An 18,780-nucleotide genomic window follows, 5' to 3' on the forward strand; every position below is an offset into this window, starting at 1 on the left:
CGGCGCGCGCTGCCTCCGGGATTGCAGTCCCCGCGGCTCGCCGGAAGTTGATGCTGCCGGTTTCCGGTGCCTTCCACAGGGGACGTCGCAGGTGGGCAGCCGGGTCGCTGCCGTTGTGGCCGGAAGTAGCGCGGCCGCGGCGGGCGGCGGGCGCGGCGATGCCCCGGTACTACGAGGACAAGCCGGAGGGCGGCGCGTGCGCGGGCGTGAAGGAGGACCTGGGCGCCTGCCTGCTGCAGTCCCGCTGTGTGCTCCAGGTAGCGGCCGCGGCGGGAGGGGCGGCGGCCGGCGGCGGGGCGGCGGCGGCCGGCGCCGCGGACCGGTTACGGGTGCCGGTGCGCACTGCAGCTCCGACTTAGTGACCCTGGACGCAGCCACCGTGGCAGCCGCGGTTCCCTCCGGCTCTAAATGGAAGCTAACGGTGCCGCCCCGTTGGGTTTTTGTGGAGATTAAACCGTTTCGGTGAAATAAGACGTTTATTGGATGCTGCCTTTTCCAGATACAGAGGGCAATCAGTTCATTGGGTGGCAACTGGAGATACAACTTCAGAAAGTTGCTGTTACTTGAACGAAAAGATAGTTATTCCCAAATTAAGGTGACCAGACGTCCCGGTTTTGGGGGGATAGTCCTGATGGTTAACAGTTTGTCCCGAGGCGTTTTAAAAAAAAATTGGACTTCTTTAAAACGCCGCGGGACAAATTGTTGAGAAGCGGGACGTCTGGTCACCTTACCCAGAACGGACTTAACCCTAAGGCTGTGCCGGTGTTCCTACTGGCTGGTGGTTCACATTTGGCTTACTACCTCTGGCGCCCGGCAGACCGTGAGACCAGTGAGTTAGGGCCAGCCTTCCTGTGCGCGCTCCCCGCCGGCTGCTGCCTCCTTCCCCGCACCTTCCTTCCCCTGCTCCGAGCAAACGCCTGGCAGTGGATCCAGATGCCGGATCCCGCGGACCCAAAACAAGGATTTCACTGCTGACACAAGCTTGGTCTGAAGGGAAGAATAGATGCTTAAGGAGCTAAATTCCTGAGATAAACGCTGTGCAGGCATTTATAATGAGTAGATTTAGAAGCAAAATACGCCGCAACCGGTTTGGCTCAGTGGTAGAGCGTCGGTCTGCGGACTGAAAGGTCCGGGGTTCGATTCCGGACAAGGGCATGTACCTTGGTTGCGGGCACATCCCCGGTGGGGGGTGTGCAGGAGACGGCTGGTCGATGTTTCTCTCTCATTGACGTTTCAGGCTCTCTATATCTCTTCCTCCCAGTAAAAAAATCAAAATATTAAAAAAAAAAAAAAAAAAAAAAAAAAAAAGCAAAATGCCTTGGGAGCCCAGTGGAGAGCGCCTTATTTTATCAGAGCATTTGGAAGTGTCTCACAGGGTGACATTTGGCCTGGGTCTTAAAGGGTTGGTTGAGTGGTTGGTGATTAAGGAAAGGAGCGGGGTCGGTGGTGGTTATGGGGTGGTTATGGGTGCAGGCAGGGAGCTGGGAGGGCAGGAGCGGCCCCGCCGGTGGTGCCTGGAGGATGGGGAAGGTGGCGGGCGGCCTGGGAAGAAGGCTGCAGTGCGGGAGGGTGGGGTCAGGGTCAGGAGGAGCTTGCGTTTTATCCTGACACCCAGCATCAGGAAGGCCAAGGAGACTGAGGAAAGCAGCTCGGGGTGTGGAGGGATTGCTGGTAGTAAAGGGAAAACCACGCTGGGTTTTGTTTTTGCAGAGATTGAATTTATTTAGCGAACTTTTGAGTGCCAAGCTCCAGGTCAGGGCACATACAGATGAATGGGACACGTTTCTCCTGTGCAGAAATGGCGCCTCTGGAGAATGAGAAAGCTGCAGGCAGAGCGCATGACCAGGACACGTGGCACAGACTTGGTCCATATTGGCCTGATTGATGCTGATTCGGCCACGGAGGAGAACCTACTGCTTATAAACAGCCCCTTAGGGAAGTGCGTTTAGTGTGTGGTAAATTCATCCTGACGGCTGCCTTCAGCTGGAGTGTCAAAGGGCCGCGCAGACCCGGGACGGGAGTCTCTCGTGATTTGGGGCGTGGGTGCCGTGCTGGGATGGGGCGTCAGATCTGCCTGGGGGAAAGTCTCTGATTATGCAGAGCAGGTGAGATTTGGGTTATTTTTCCTGGTGCATGAACACACCAGGTGTTTCTGTTTAAATAGTAAGTACTCTGTCTTATCTCATTAACATCTAGTGTTTAGCAATAACACTAAAGTTGTTCTGATTTTAGAGAACCTTAATTCTGCTATTTGAGCTTTTAAAATAACACTGAACCAGATCATTTTATCCTCAAAATTTTTTGACTCATTTTACATTGGAACTCACTTTGAGTAGGAAGATATAATGATCATTATATTGCAAAGCACTGCATAAGGCTGATGTTTATAAACAGTATATGTTCTATTTGATTAGTATTCCTTTAGTAGTAAAATAATGTAAGGTTTTGATTTTTTCCTCATGAATTGCAAATCATAGCTTGATGTCATTAAACCTCACATAATTAGAAAGTTCAAGTTCAGTCTACTTTTTCCAGATGTTTTATATATCTACTAGTAGCCCTGTGCACAAATCTGTACAGTAGGTTGCTGCCACCCTCCTGTAGCTCTCTGCCCAGTACCCCGCCCTCCCGTAGGTCCTCCCCCATAGCTGGCTTCCCTGCCCCCTCCTGTACCTCTCATGATGCCTGCTTATAGTTTGCTGCCCCACCCTCCTGCAGATCTGTGATCCAGTTGTTACACGGTCAGTCATTATGCCTCACCACATAAGGGATAATTAGCATATTCCTCTTTTATTATACAGGACTAGAGACCCAGTGCACGAGATTCGTGCATTTGAGTGGGGGTGGGGGGGACTTCAGCCCAGTCTGTGTCCTCTTGCAGTCCAGGAGCCCTTGGGGGATGGCTGACTGACGGCTTAGGCCCGCTCATCAGTCGGATGTCCTTAGTGCTGCAGCTGAGGCGGGCGAGGTTCCTGCACCACCACTGTGTTTCCAGCAGTAAGCCCGGCTCAGGGCTTCTGGCTGAGCTGCACTCCCCCTGTGGGAGCGCACTGACCACCAGGGGGCAGCTCCTGCATTGAGCGTCTACACTAGGGGTGTCGAACTCAATCAGAGAAGGGGCCAAAATCTAAAATCCAGCCTAAATCGCGGGCCGAATGGTTTACTGAACAGTCATAAACTGTCATTGTGATGGAAACGCAGCGGAGTGCAGTGATGACAGCGCGGTGCGGGCCACATTGCAAGGCCTGGCGGGACGGATTTGGCCCGCGGGCCTTGTGTTTGACACATGTGGTCTACACCCTGGTGGTCAGTGAGTGTCCTAATGACGGGTCATTCTGCCGTTCAGCCAATTTGCATATTAGCCTTTTATTATATAGGATTATTCTGTAAGGTAGGATTATATAGGATATTCCTGGTAAACTGAACCCTTCTGGCAGGTACTTCCCCCTGCTTTGCGATGCCCGTTAGCCTTTGAGTGTGTGCATCTTCTTTTCTACCTGGTATCATTGTGTAGGCAGGAGTTTCTAACTTCCCACATTCTTCTGTTTGTTTGTTTATTCTTGGTGTGTGTTTTTTTTGTTGGTTTTTTTTGTTGTTGGTTTTTTTTTTTGGTTTAGTTACTAGACAAATTATAGGATAGGACTTTCAAAAAGAAATTTTGCTGCTATTAAATTTTAATCTTGCCTTTTTGAATTGTGAAATGTGTCCAGTATATTTAAATACCTTTGTGTTAAGTTAAATTTATAGCAGATTTATTTAAAATATTTTTTGATAATGTAGAGGTAGTAGTAGTATTTTTTAAAATATATTTTATTGATTTTAGACAGGAAGGGAGAGGGAGAAAGAGAGAGAAGCATCAGTGATGAGAGAGAATCATTGATTGGCTGTCTCCCGCATGCCCCACACTGGGGATGGAGCCTGAAGCCCAGGCATGTGCCCTTGGCCGGAATCGAACCTGGGACCGTTCCGTCTGCAGGCTGATGCTCTATCCATTGAGCCAAACCAGCTCGGACAGTAGTAGGATTTTTATTCCATGCTTATCTTAAAAGAAAAATACTACTTACCTACCGTGTTTCCCTGAAAATAAGACATCCTCCAAAAATAAGTCATAGGGCATGGAAAGATAAGGCATCCCCTGAAAATAAGACCTAGCGCAACTTTGGGAGAAAAAAATAATATAAGACACTGTCTTATTTTTGGGGAAACAAGGTAGTTTGCAGTTGTTACCTTGTCAAAGCAAATTTTTAATAGTTATAGCTTGAAAAAAAAGTCTTTTTATTAAGAGTCAGAAGTGAGCATTTCTCTTGTAAACATTCTTATAACAGCATCATGTCTTTGATGGCAAAAGGGAATGATGATTTAATCCAGTTTTCTGTGTAACCTCCTTTGGAGCTTTCATTGTTTAAAGATGAGTTAATTCACGTGAGGCCAGGCAGATCTTCTCTCACAAGCACGTGCCAGTTCTGCTCATAGCTCCCTTCCTCTTCAGTCCTCACTCAGATGAGCTGCCCAGAACAGAGGGCCTGGCATGGGGGCAGGAGGGGGGAAATGCAGGGATGTGTTGTGGCACCAAAGATGGCTTGCATCACATTCACCAGATGCCTGATCTGTCACATGCATTTGTTCTCTCTCTCTCTCCCCTTCTCTTTCCCCCTCTCTCCCTCTCTCTCTCCTTCTCTCTCTCCCTCCCTCCCACCCTTCCTCCCTTCCCTCTACACACACTCTCTTGTCTTTAGTTCTTGTCTTAGTTTTAAGAACAATGAAGAAACCATTATTCCTTTCACTTTTACTCCTTTTCTTATCCATAGGAGCAGGAGATACCAGTTTCTAGATTTGTACACGAACATTTGTTTAAAAGTATCCTGTGGAAACGAGTGTTTTCAAGACCTCAAGTCCCCCCTAAGCCCCCCCCCCCCCAAGTGCTCAGAATTAGTTTACCCTTTTTAAAAAATTCTGGTCTTTTCTCCTTTAAGCAATAGTCAAAATGAATTATGAACTGTTTCTTACATAAATTACTATTTTCATTTGCTTTTTAAAAAAGAACTGTTTTCAGAAGGGCCGTTATTTTGTAGTTTCTGAGGCAACTTCCAAGTACTAACATTGTTTTGTTTGTCATAGGAAGGAAAATCCCCTCGGCAGTGTCTGAAGGAAGGAAACTGCAAAGCTTTGAAAAATTCATTTTTTGAATGTAAACGATCAATGGTAAGAAAATATTTTTAAAAGCTCACATTAAAAACTAGCTGTGTAGAATTAAATACGTGAGTGACTCGTATTTCGTCATTGGTGGTAGTGACGTTATTTGGAACTCGAGGGAGGGAGCAATGTGAGGTGGCGTTCATGAAAACCCACAGCTGACTGCTGCTCTGCCACTACGCACTGTAGCTGCTGACCTTTGCGAATTTCTGAAGTGTGCAAATGAAGTCTTGGCAAGTACAATGTAAAGTGGTAATTCACTCTTAGTCCTCCAGGAAAAGACTACTGTCACACTTCACTAATGCAACTTCAATTATATATGCTTAGGAAAAACCTGAGACAATTAAATTGTGCTGGTAATTTTACTTTGTATTTCAAACAGTGAGTGTAGGACTCAGAATGAAGCTTAGATGGGAAGTTTGAATTATCTTTCGCTCATAGTACAAAGCATTTTATCCTGATTATGATTCCCACGTTTAAAAATTATTCATTTTTTGAAAATATGGCTCAGCTTCATGTAGTGATCAGATGAAACGGCTGGCTGTCCCACATTGTTCTGTTGGGCTCATTGGTAGGGTGTGTCTGTAAGGTAATTGCTCCCTGTAGCTTCTGGGGAGTGATCCTGACAGCCTGGGCAGGTCTGCCTTATGTACTGACTGCTCTTCCCCCTCCTCCTCCCCCCATGGGGCTACACTGAGGGGCTAAGCCTGTCACCAAACGAGTAGGTAACTGAGGGTTTTTAATCCCCAAATGGCTGTGTTACTGATTTTTCAAGGCTCCTCTTTTTTCAGTTGCTATTTAAAGATTTCAGATACATTTGGATATTAACCTAAACAAAACTTAATTAGAAAATAGTTTGTTAGAACAACATATATTGAAATTAATTCAGAGAAAAAGATAAATGTAATTTGTAGACTACTTGAGAACAAAATCCTTATTGTGACCTTAAATGGAACTTCTTTCTTAATCCCATCTTTAATATTTTGGTTTCTTTGTGAGGTTTTATGGTAGTTCTGACAATTGCCTTTTAAAAAAAAAATTCTAGTCTTTAATTATTCTGTTTCTCCTTCATTCTACTATCTTTAGGTTTAATTTGTCCTTTTTCTAAAGCTTTAAGATAAACACTTAGCTCACTTGTTCTTCAGTCTTTTTGCATATATGCATTTGTATTAAACTAGAGGCTCGATGCACGAAATTCATGCAAGAGGGGGCCTTCCTTCCCCCACTGCCGGCACCAACTTCCCTCTGGCACCTGGGACCCGGCTTCCCTCTGGCTGCCGGCAGACACCAGGACCCAAGCTTCCCTTGCCACCGGCTTTGTCCAGAAGAACGTCCAGTCTAATTAGCATATTTTATTATTATAGATGTCCAGAATAGACAAATCTACAGCAACACAAAGATTAACAGTTGTTAGTGCAGGTGAAGGGGGAAGGAGGATTGGAAAGTGATTTCGGTGATGGTTGAGTATGCTAAAAACTTGTGAATTGTACATTTAAAATGAGTCAGTTGTATTGTTGGCAGGAAATGGCACCAGGCATTGGAGCAACCTTGGTATATGAGTTCTGGCTAAGAAAGAATTCAGACACAAGACTGACTATAAGGGAAAGTTTATTTAGAAAGTCACGGAGGGCGAAGTGAGCCATAAAAGGAATGGGCTCAGGAAAGGAGGTCGGAGGCAACAGGACCCTGGATCACAGGAGGAAGAGAGGCCAGGACAATGCCGGGGGAGTGGGGAGAGGCACCGGCGCTCCATAGAAAGAGCTTTGACAATTGTCTTTTTAATTGTGCCGAAACTGGTTTACTTCTCTCCAGTAGTGATGCCCTTTAGCAAACCTGTATTTAATTATGTACAATATTTGATTTAATTGTACATTTATTTTCAGTTGGATGCCAGATCAAGATTCAGAGGAAGAAAAGGATATTGATAACTATTCTGTGGAAACCAAGATGAATACAACAAGGATTTCCCCTGGTCATTAAAACACAGAAGCCAAAGTTGAAAACGTATTTTTTCTTACATCTGTTTGGTTGGACCATGGAGCACTGGAGAGAATGCATGATTTCTGTTCTTAATATTTATAAATAATTTTATTCTGAGTTATTTTTAGAAGAAAATTTTAATTGACCAGTTACGAGCAAGGGAGAATAAATGCGTTTTAAAGGCCCTAGCCAGTGCACTCAATGGTTAGGGTCCGCTTTCGGACCCGAGGACCACAGGTTCTATCTTGGTCAAGGGGATACCTTGGAAGGGGCACAGGTGGGAGGCAACCTCTTGTGTGTGTCTCCCTCTCTGTAGCCCCACCCCCTTCTACTATCTGATCAACAAGGGAAAAATATCCTCAAGTGAGGATTAACAACAACAAAATTGTTTTAAAGCACAAAGATTATTTTCAAACATGATTCAACCAAATGACACGCTTTGTACACATCCTTTGTGAATATTCTGAAGGCCACTAATGGGACTGTTAAATCGATCACGTGGAAAAAATGTCTCCTGGGGGAGTTTAGGATAAAACTGTCTTTTATTTATCTGTCTTGGTTAGTTATAAAATAAATTGGTTTGAGTTCTTGGAGAAGAAATGCTTCGTTTGCACTGATTCACTGACTTAACAGCCTCATAACCTTAACATCACACGTCAGGCACCGCTGGCTGCTGTAGCCCGGGCTCTGCCCTCGCTGGGCTGTTTGTTTCCTGGCTTCATTTTCAGGCTGGCCCTTTCTCCAGCTGGGAAAGAGGTCAGTGTCAACCAAAAGCACACCTCCTTCATAGCCAGGATCCACAAAGGAGAGAGAAAACTTCCTCCCTTAGCTGCCAGGAGTCACATTCTACAGAAGCGCTACTGTCTTCCCTGGTCACTGCCCCTGGATTAGAGCAGTTCCCGCGGGAAGAGGAACAGGGCCGGGATCTCACATTTCCCACGAGGACCACAGTGGACGGGTGACGGGCCTCACCCCAAAGCGGAGGAGGATTCCGCACAAACTGAAAAAGACGAGCTCACTATGGAAAGCTAGAGTGGAAACGAGATGCTTGAAAAAGTTTACAATCAGTGACTTTATTCAGATCACAATACAGTACAGGGCTGTACTGTATAATAAAGTTTTCAACTTCATTTTCAGTGTTGAAGAAAAATGAGCCACATCTTCATAACATCCACAGGCCATCAGTTAAAGCAGGCAAGGTGTTCAATAGCTTGTTTTCCTCTGTGGATGTTCACCTACAGTGGGAACTCCATGCCAGCACCAGTCCCTGCAGAATCCCAGAGGTCTAGTGTGTGTACTGCTTTCACTGAGAACGGGGAAATGCTGGATTTTTTTTCAATTCTTGTGTAACTAAGTGCTATAACTTTTATTAAAAGGAACGTTGATAAAATTATGTGACAGTTTTATTGAGAAGTTCATCGGGAGAAATTCACATGTAATGCAGTTACCTGTGCCCTGGCCAGTGTGGCTCTGTTGGTTGGTTGGGTGTGATCGCTTGCACCAAAGGTTGAAAGGTTGCAGGTTCAGTTCCTAGTCAGGGCATATGCCAGGGCTGCAGGTTCAATCCCCGATAGGTGGTGTGCAGGAGACATCTGATTGATGATGTTTCTCTCCCTCTCTCAAAATTTAAAAAAAAACTTTAAAAAAATATTACCCTTGAAGTATATACAATTGAGTGCTTTTTGTCACAGAGTTGTGTAACCATTACCATTAATTCCAGAACATTTTCATCTCCAAAAAGAAACCCCATACCCATTAGCAGTTACTCCCCATTCCCCACTTTCCCCCACTTCCAATAACCATTAATAACTGTCTATAGTGAAAAAAAAATAAAAAAACTCTATAGATTTGCCTATATCAAATAATATGTGGTCTTTTTTGACTGACTTCTTTCACTGTTTTCAAGGCTGTAGTATTTGTACTTTACTAAGATTCACTGCAAAATAATATTCCACATTTTACTTATCTATTCATTAGCTGATGGACTTTAGGTTGTTTGCACTTTGAGGTTATTATGACTAGAGGCCTGATGCATGAAATTTGTGCATGGGGGGGGGGGGGGGGCTCAGCCCAGCCCAGCCTGCTCCAATCTGGGAACCTTGGATTATCAAAAATATTTCTGATACTTCTATTAGTAACTATATAGTAACTACATAATGTAAAATTTATCAACTTAACCATTTTTAAGTATATAGTTCAGTAGTGTTAAATATATTCACTTTTTCATCTTACAGAACTGAAATTTTATACCCATTAAACAACTCCCCATTACCTTTTCTCTCCATCCCTGGCAGCCACCATCTACTGCTAGTGAGCATCTTTTCATCATTTAATGTTTTGTTGGCCATTAGAAAATCATCTTTGGAGAAATGGCTGCTCAAGTTTTTTGCCCATTTTTATTTTATTATTATTTTTAATATATTTTATTGATTTTGTACAGAGAGGAAGGGAGAGAGATAGTTAGAAACATCGATGAGAGAGTCATTGATCAGCTGCCTCTTGCACACCCCCTACTGGGGATATGCCCGCAACCAAGGTACACCCTTGACCGGAATCGAACCTGGGACCCTTCAGTCCCCAAGCCGTCGCTCTATCCATTGAGCCAAACCAGTCTCGGCTTTTTGCCCATTTTTAAATAGGGCTGTTTCTTTTGCTGCGGAGTTCCAGGAGTTCTTTGTATATCAGTCCTTTTCCAGATAGATGATTTGCAAATATTTTCTCCCATTTCTTTTCACTCTGTTGGTTGTATTTGATGCATAGTTTTAAATTCGATGTAGTCCAGTTTATGTTTTTACTTCTGTAGCCTGTGCTTTTGGTGTCATAGCCAAAAATCATTGCCCAATCTAATTAAGTTCTTCCCTTACGTTTTATTCTAATTGTATTAGTTTCAGTTCTTATGTTTAGTTCTTTGATCTAGTTTGAGTTGACTTATAAAAAAAATATTTTTATTGATTTCAGAGAGGAAGAGAGGGAGGAAGAGAAACATCAATGATGAGAACCATGGGTTGGCTGCCTCCTGCACACCCCCTACTGGGGATGGAGCCCACAATTTGGGCGTGTGCCCTGGACCAAGTCCCCAGGCCGATGCTGTATTCACTGAGCCTAACCAGCTAGAGCTTTGTTGACTTTTGTATACAAATGGTGTAAGGTCTAATTTCATTCTTTTGCATATGATACCCTGTTTTCCCCAACATCGTTTGTTGAAAAGACTGTCCTTTCCTCTCTGAATGTTCTTGGCATTATTGAAGACCATTTGTCTGTATATGCCAGGGTTTATTTCTGGCTTTATGCCATTATCACACTGTTTTGATTACTAGAGCTTTGTAATAAGTTTTTAAATCAGAAAGTATAAGTCCTCCAACTTTGTTATTTTTCAGGATTGTTTTTACTATTCAGAGTCCCTAGAGCTTCCATATGAATTTTAGGATGGATTTTTCTGTTTCTGCAGAAAACACCATTTGAATTTTGATAGGGATTAATTGAACGTATGTAAGACTTTGGAGAGTATTGGCATCTTAGTGTGCAGTGTGCTAATCCGTTTACATGAGAGGACTTTTCATCTATTGGTGTTTTCTTTAATTTCTTTTAGCAACATTAGGTTTATTAGTATTTCTAAGTATCTCATTCTTTTTTGTGTGATTGCAAATGGAATTGATTTCTTAATTTTCTTCTTAGGTTTGGGAGATGGGTCAAGTTTTTATAATTTTACCGGGAAATATAATAGACATACAGAAAAATACATCGGACATTTGTATAATATTAACTAATAGCTAAATCATCATGGCACTACCATCCAGGCAAACAGACATTGAATGAACCCCCTGACTTTCCTCAGAGGCCGCCTGCTCACCCCGGGGAGAAAAACCACTGTTCTGGTGTTTGCCAGCCTCTGCTCCTGAGTTCTCCTTCTTTCTTGAGCTTGTTGCATTTGGCTCCTTGTGAGGTTTTAGAATACAGTCCCCCTTGTCCAGGAGGTGCCTTAAACTGTGGATAGTACTGAGTCCTATATATGTTTTTTCTTATACATACATACCTGTGATAAATGTATAAATTATGCAAAGTAAGATTAATAATTAACTAAAATGGGACAATTACAACAATATGCTGTAATAAAAGTTATGTGTATGTGGTCTCTCCAAATATCTTACTGTACTTACCCTTCTTGTGAGCTATAATCTCGGAAAATGAAACCCTGGACGTGGGTACTGCTGTAACATTACAGCCCTCCACCCGAGAAAGTAACGTGATCTAGTGCTGAAATAGGAATTACTTTGATTGAACACCAAAGAGAATTCATTTATCCATCTATTCATCCCATAAACCTTTCTGAGTAGCTCCTTTGCAAAAGTCATTACATTTGCTGTTTGAACACAGAGCAACATGCTAGACAAAATTAAAGGTAAGTTAGCACGATGGATAGGATATAAATGATATAATGGTCATATATATTAAAAATTATATGAGGGAAAATATTTTCCTAAAAGGCCCCTCATTCTGTGGTGAGAAATTGCCACAAGAAAGGCCTTGGAGAAATGAGAAGCCTGAGTGATGGTCCAGATCAGAGAGAACATGGGCATGGACCTGGGCTGTGTGCATGGAATTATGGGTAGGTTGAAGTGATACAGATCTTAGTGGCTGTTGGGATGTGTTGGGCAAGGGAGAAGATGACCTCAGAGTGGAAGGCAGGGTCATTTATTGGGAAGGCTCAGCCTGCTTGGAGGAGGATGCAGGGATGTGGCGTTGACAGACTGTTGGAGACACTCGTGTGTTGGTGTTGGTGGATCTGGACCTAGAGGCCCAGGGGGACCTAGAGGTTTGGGAATCATCGCATATAATTGGTCATATGTTCCATAGGAATAGATGAGGCTTTTCCAGGAAAGCATTCGGTGCAAAGAAAGTTAAGGACAGAAACCTAGGGAATACCATGCCAGTGGTGGGTGGAGGCTGACAAGCAAATCAGTGAGGAGGGACGGTAAGAGGTAGGGAGAGAGGCACAGAGCCAAGGGATGGCGAGTGCAGGAAGCCATGGAATGCTGTTTCTACATCCATCTCGCTAATAGAGATGTCTTGCCCTAGCCAGTGGGTGGATAGAGCATCAGCCTGCAGACCAAAGGGTCCCAGGTTCGATTCCGGTCAAGGGCACGTACCTTGGTTGCGGGCTCCTCCCCACCCCAGGCCCTGGTTGGGCTTGTGCAAGAGGCAACCAATCGATGAGTTTCTCTCACATTGATGTTTCTGTCTTTCCCACTCTCTTCCACTCTCCCTAAAAATCAATGGAAAATATCCTCAGGGGAGGAATAACAACAACAAAAAAGTTCTCTCTCACTGTGGAAATTCCCAGCGTCTCAGTTTTCTTTCCCTTTGTTACATGATACAATAATGTCAGCACCTTAAGGTCTGTGTTTGAATGCAGGCCTGCCAAAAAGGAGCTGGGAGCCTGTGCCGGAGGAATCCTGGCAGAGACACTGCCGAGGCACAAAGGGAGTGGAGAGGTTTGCAGTGTGACCATCCTTCCCTCCACGCCCCGGGCTGTCCTCGCTTGGGGAGTGACAACTGGAATAACAGCAGAGCTCCTGCCCATTTGCCAAATCTCGGCGAGGAGGGGGCGGGGCTTCTGCCGGCAGAAAGGGACTGATGTCCCTCCCCTTCAGTGAAGTCAGGGCTTGTTTTCAAAACAAGCATAAAAAGGTATAACTGACTACATACGAATCTAAAACTTCTCTATACCCATACCGTAAAGCTAAAAGACACTCACTACTAGGGCTTAAAACCTGGCAACGTGACAGACGGATGTGCAGTCTTGTATCTCACAATCCATAAAATGACCACCACTCCAAGGTCACAAAGTAGAGCTATACAAGCAGAAGTATAGAGGATGTTCAGTTTTCACAGTAACCAAAGACACCGAACTTGAAACCAGATGCCATTTTTAACATCAGCAATGATAGAAGGAACAGGCACCTGCTACAGGTGGGAAGCCTGACTTCCTGGGAATAACCAGGCGAACCTCATCTTCCTGGGCCTCGCATACTCCGTGTTTTTACAGACTGAAGCAAGACCCTCCACCAGCAGAGACTATGAATTGCCAAAGGCCCAGATGATGGTCAGCATTCTTTAACAATAAAGTAATTTTTAATTAAGGTAAACACGTTAGTTTTTAGACATAATGCTATTGCGCACCTAATGGATTACAGTACAGTATGAACATTTATCTGCAGTGGTAAGCCATACAGTTTGTGTGACATGCTTTATTGTGACAGTCACTTCACTGTGGTTGTCTGGGACCCAAATGGCAACATCCCTGGGTAGGCCTGTATGAAAAATTCAAAACTTTAAAACATTTACACTGTCCTTTAACTGTACATTTCTACCGTCAGGAACTTATCCAAGGGAAGTCACTGGGGAAGTGTCTAAAAACAGGTACCAGACGTGGTCCTGGTTATAAGGAACAAACAAACCATCAATGAAACATCTCAACAAGGGCTGCCGCAGGCCAGGCACCCGCGGAGACGTGACCGAGTCAGTGGCGTGGCCAGGAACTAACCTGCGCACAAAGCCAAGCCCCGGGCCGCTCCCTACTGTGAGGGACGGACTGTGCCCATCCCTTCCACGGAGGAAGCAGAGCCAAGGAGGGACAGCAGGATTGGCACCTGGTCTGTGAAGTGGACATCATGCTCTTAGCCCCACCAGGGAAGTGAAAACGGTCGTAAAACGAGTCTCCTGGGCCTGTTCACAAACATGGAAGCACGCGATGCAACGCCCACTAATAATCGTCCAATCAGACGCCACCGGAGAGCCAGTCCTCCGAATGCAACAGAATGAACCAGGCACGGCCAAGTGTAACGTTCTCGTCAGGTATTTATTATCCTAAAGACTAGCACATTTACAGCATACATGGCTTTGAATGAGCTAAGAATATATAAAACGGTACATGTTTACATATATATATATATATATATATATATATTAATACTGGCCAAAACAAATAAATAGAAGTACTTTAGTGCACCAAGCTTGGCAAATATACCTGTGCAGGGGCAAAACTGTACTACACAATGTCCACGTGTTTTAGAGGAAACCAAAGGCAACGGCTGCGGTGCCGACACCCACAGCGCCCCGGTGCTCAGCTCTCAGTGCTTCCTGTCCGGCGGAACCTCTGTTCTGTGGTGACCATGAGACCGCCTTCCTGTGCAGCTGGGGGCCAAGCTCCTGGGCGCCCCAGGCTGCCGCCCGGCAGCGGCCTCGCTCGGGGCCTCGCTCCGCGGCCGGAGTGGGGCGGTGCCGGAGGCTGGCCGCTCCGGAGGCAGCCGCGGCAGGGCTCAGGCAGGATTCTGCAGCCTGAGCGTTTCCCACATGGTTAGCCAAGTCTTCGAGTGTTATGATGTACATGATATGAGGCCAAATTGGAAAATAACCCATAAAAAGGTGACCCATGCAAAACTGCTAACAGTTGACTCAACATCTGCTATATTCCCTTTTGGTAAATGAAGGCATTTAATGCTCTTCAGACAGCAACAACAGAAATGTGGGTGGCATTTAATTTAAGAAGACAAGGGAATATTTTAAACGGTAGTGATGATAAAATAAAAAAGATGAAAATATAAAAGATACTAGAAAAATTACAAAAAGAATGAAGCGGTGAGAGGTAAAGGCTAAGTCAGCCACGTTGGAAACTGAACAGGGATGGGCCCGGGAGAGCCTGCCCGGCCCCCCTCCGCGGTGGGCACAGCGGTGTGGGCTCTGACAGCGCGTGAGCTGCAGCTGCCCTCTGGGCCGTCCTCCACACCAGGTCCCATTCGCCAGCGGCCGCCCCTCCCGGAGCCTCGGGAGACAGCAGGCTGTCTGCGCACTGGCTTCCCGGGGGGAAGGGACCGGGAAGGCCATCGGCCGGCACCCTCCCTGCTGCTCTCCCCTGGGTCCCTGCCACGGGCACTCTGGCTTGTGCCTCAGGTCCCAGGCCCAAGTGCCCCATGTTTCCAAGTGGCATTTCTTAGACACAGGGACTTCCTGAGGGTGCACCAGTCATCGGGATCAACATCATCACCGTGTCTCATGTATTTCCTTTACAGCCTTTTAAATAACATATAAACATAATCACAATAAACAATTGAAAAAACATTTAAACCGAGGAAAAACTTTGCTATGTGCAGATAAGACTCATCATCTTATAATAGATGGCCAGACATCATTTTCTATGAAATCCCTGTTTTATGGCCCATTAATCCCTTTCAAAATCTCATTTTCAGAGCTAATTTCAACTTTCTCAATAGTCACCTTTCATAACAGAATGAGAAGATAGTAACAATTATTGCAAACTTAAAAGTCACTTTCATCAGACCTTCAAACATGATTGTATGGTTTTTTTAGAAGACAATTGGGAAACCCACCAAAGGAAGTCTGTTCTGAAAAGATTTAGGCTTCCACTGTCTACACATAACCCCCACTGCTGAGAGGCCCTGGCCCCGGGGAGGGCACCCGGGGAGGGCACCCCGGGGAGGGGCACCCCGGGGAGGGCACCTGCACCGGGCAGGGTGGGCCGGACGCGCAGGCTGAGAGGGCAGGCAGGCAGCTGGCTCCCTGCTCCCAAGCTCACACCGTGCCAGACCTCGGCGGAACAGAAGCACCACCCGTGTGAGCGCGCGGCTGGCACCTGTCCTCTTCCATCAGGCCCGTCTGCTGCTTCTCAGCCTGCGCTCTGGCCCCACCTGTGCCCTCAGGGTCATTCCGAGCCACCTGCTCTCCCCTCTCCCCAAACTGGAATTCACATCTAACACTTACTGTCTGTCCAGGACCCAACTGTTTGTTTGCTATTTGTTGTTTTACATTCAGGTTTATAAGTAGATTGTAATTCGATGCTCAATTTTGAGTTACTTAGTAGAAAAATAAGTGAGCAGCTGCCTGCGGGGCATTTAAAACGCCTCAGCGTCTCAGGCCTGCCGAGCTGGCGCCCCACCGGTGAGGATCACCACGTCTCTCTGTGGAGCTCTGGCTGCAGGCGGGTAAATGGGCAGTTGTTACTATCCACACTATTGACCAACATTACCTCCTACTAATTCCAACCGAGTAAAAACATGCTTCATAGACGCTTTAGTGAATATCTTTTAAAAAACACAAAGTAAAAACCAGTCCCCAGGTCTTCGTGAAGAACAGGAATGACACTAGAGGGCACCCACAGGCTCTAAACAGCTAAGGAGAGGACACGCGTGTTCAAGTTTCAACCTTGCCGTAAGTCCCTTCGGGAGGCCTGTAATGCTTGGGGAAAGCCTTCAGCTGCAGGGAATTAAACGCATATTTGCGACTTCCAACATTCTTCATTGTATTTTCTCTTCGACAACCCTCACTGGGGAAAAAAACAAGCACAAGAAATGACAGCAGTAAAAAAGGAACAAAAGAAAAGACTTAAACTAAGATGAAATGAACTGATTATTTTTATAGCATTAAAAAAAAGGTTAATTAAATGGGTGCCGGACTATTGCAACAATACACACGTAGATGGTTTCTGAACAAGGCAGTTAAGAAGCACAGCGATGGGCGCTTGTGGGGGGCCGAGTCTTGCATTTGCGAAAGCAGCACTGTAAGTGGCAGCACACACTTTTTTATGGTTAATGGTTTCCTGTGTTTCACGTCTAGTATTTCGTGGTTCTGTGGTGGTTCAGTCTGTTACATAAGTTAAATGAAAATGTAGTGTGACTCTTACCAAAGCCTTTAAGAAGCAACATCTTTCTATTTAGCAAAGCCAGGGGCTGAGAAGGCCGTCCCACCGGCTGTCCCCTAAGAGCAAAGCACCGTCCGGTGGCCCCGGCGGCTGCCTGGCCGGTCTGAATGGCTGTCAGGGCTGGAGTGTGGAGGAGGGACCCCCACGTCCCTGGTGGCAGCCGGACCCCTTCCCCCGGGGGCTGCCCTCAGAGGAGTGCCAGAGCGAGTGAGAGCCCGCAGGCGCCCTTTCGTAGAGAAATGGTGCTGCATTTGGTGGGGGTTGTCTTGGTAACCCAGTGTGCAAAGCAAATGCAGACAAGAGGATGAGGTTGGCAGTCAGGCCTCATGGTCCCGAAGGAGAGCATCGGGAATTCTCTGGGAAGTGTTCACCAAATTAACAGGTAAAAGCAATTCTGGATAGAAAGACTTTCTACAGCACAGTCTATTTTTGTATTTTCTAAGACTAGCGATTAAACCAACTAGTTATCAAATTTAGTACAAAACTCCCTTATGAGATGTAAAATTTGCAGTTACCAAGAAACAGTGAGTTTAAAAAAATATTTCCAATCATAGCAACACCATTATATCATGCATTTAAGAAAATATGTTATTGGAAAGTGCCTGAGCCTTTTAAAGTGAAAAAGACATTCTCATTTTCAAGAACGTGAAATATTTTAGGTGAGACTGTAATTTTATGCGGAAGATAAGCATGGGTATTTCAGAAAAGTAGTCCCCTGCTTGTGATTAAGTACCTTAGTCACTCAGACATGCTTCCCTGGCCCCAGGCCTCCGGGCCTCAGAGAGAGGACACAGGAGGCCAGGAGGCCCCGGAGAAAGCGATGGCCGAGTGTATCTACATCCAATAACCAGGTGAGAGTTAATCCCATTGGAGCAGAAGCTTCAAGGTCTACACCTGGCCGGTCTGAATGCGGAGGCTGCTGCGGAGGCCGGAGCCCGGCTTCTGGCTGAGCCCTGCTCCCCGCGGGAGGGAGTGCACTGACCACCAGGGGGCAGCTCGTGTGTTGAGTGTCTGCCCTCTGGTGGTCAGTGCAGGTCATAAGGACCTGTCTTCGCTGTTGGGTCCATTTGCATATGAGCCAATTATTAGATAGGATGTGCATACTTCTCAGAAGCCATCCATCAGGAATCAATGCCAAACTGCTTTGGGGGAGTGAAGAACAATTTGGGAACTTGGACATTATCTTTTATTTATATGTTAAAGGAGCTAATACTGGCCGAAACCGGTTTGGCTCAGTGGATAGAGCATCAGCCCGCAGACTGAAAGGTCCCAGGTTCGATTCCAGTCAAGGGCATGTACCTTAGTTGCAGGCGCATCCCCAGTAGGGGTTGTGCAAGAGGCAGCTGATCTATGATTCTCTCTCATCGATGTTTCTAACTCTCTATCCTTCTCTCTTCCTCTCTGTAAAAAATCAATAAAATATATTAAAGAAGCTAATACTGGCTTAAGTGGCTGGATGGATTGGGCCTTAAGCTTTGTTTTGGAGAGCAGCTATTTAAATGAAAAATCAGAATGGAACCGAGACACAGCTCTGGTTCCCCTCCCGTGGGCCCCACCTCTCAGGTGGGGGATGCCGCGTCTCAGGGCCCTGACACCGCCTGCCGTGCCAGGCCCCAGCCTCCCTTTAGAAGCAACCGCTCAGCGACGCCCTTCCTGAGCCTTCCCTGCTCATCCCGCCTGCTTCCCACTGAAGCAGGGGAGCCCAGACAGGTGTGCGGCCCGATTTAACGAGTAAAAGGCCTTCCTGAGGTTGAAACCCAGTATGAAGGTGGGCACACCAAGTCTCTCTTCTCAGCTATTCTGCCCAAAGCCAACAGGCCACAGCCTGGGCTGTGCTGGCCCCCATGACTCGAGTGACAATGTGCTGGCTTTGGACTGGGCCCGGGAGAGCA

At 45.9% G+C, this 18,780-nt stretch overlaps 2 protein-coding genes and 1 long non-coding RNA gene across 9 annotated transcripts in view; 1 reads left to right on the plus strand and 2 right to left on the minus strand.

Annotated features, from left to right (window-relative positions):
• The first annotated feature begins 49 nt into the window (after window positions 1-49).
• On the plus strand, window positions 50-7,548 carry LOC118727996 (cytochrome c oxidase assembly factor 5). Its single transcript, XM_036454106.2, has 3 exons — window positions 50-257; window positions 5,119-5,202; window positions 7,077-7,548. The coding sequence occupies exons 1-3, from the start codon at window positions 51-53 to the stop codon at window positions 7,116-7,118; spliced, it is 333 nt and encodes a 110-aa protein (XP_036309999.2). The 5' UTR covers window position 50; the 3' UTR covers window positions 7,119-7,548.
• Window positions 7,263-9,220, minus strand: LOC123653033. The gene is made up of 2 exons (XR_006742666.1): window positions 7,406-9,220; window positions 7,263-7,358 (listed from the first exon to the last, which is right to left on the minus strand). It is a non-coding gene; the product is annotated as an uncharacterized LOC123653033 (long non-coding RNA).
• A 6,459-nt stretch (window positions 9,221-15,679) lies between these two features.
• The window catches only part of INPP4A (inositol polyphosphate-4-phosphatase type I A), a 107,035-nt gene continuing 103,934 nt past the window's right edge, over window positions 15,680-18,780 (minus strand). For 6 of the 7 annotated variants that reach the window (XM_036454096.2, XM_036454105.2, XM_036454097.2 and 3 more), the window contains one exon: window positions 15,680-16,513. In XM_036454096.2, the coding sequence (XP_036309989.1) occupies window positions 16,381-16,513 (133 nt within the window). In that variant the 3' untranslated portion in view covers window positions 15,680-16,380. The remainder of the gene's footprint in view (window positions 16,514-18,780) is intronic. The other variant, XM_036454104.2, reaches the window with a different exon arrangement.

Source organism: Pipistrellus kuhlii, unplaced genomic scaffold (genome assembly GCF_014108245.1).
Source record: "Pipistrellus kuhlii isolate mPipKuh1 unplaced genomic scaffold, mPipKuh1.p scaffold_m20_p_27, whole genome shotgun sequence".
Lineage (NCBI taxonomy): Eukaryota > Metazoa > Chordata > Mammalia > Chiroptera > Vespertilionidae > Pipistrellus > Pipistrellus kuhlii.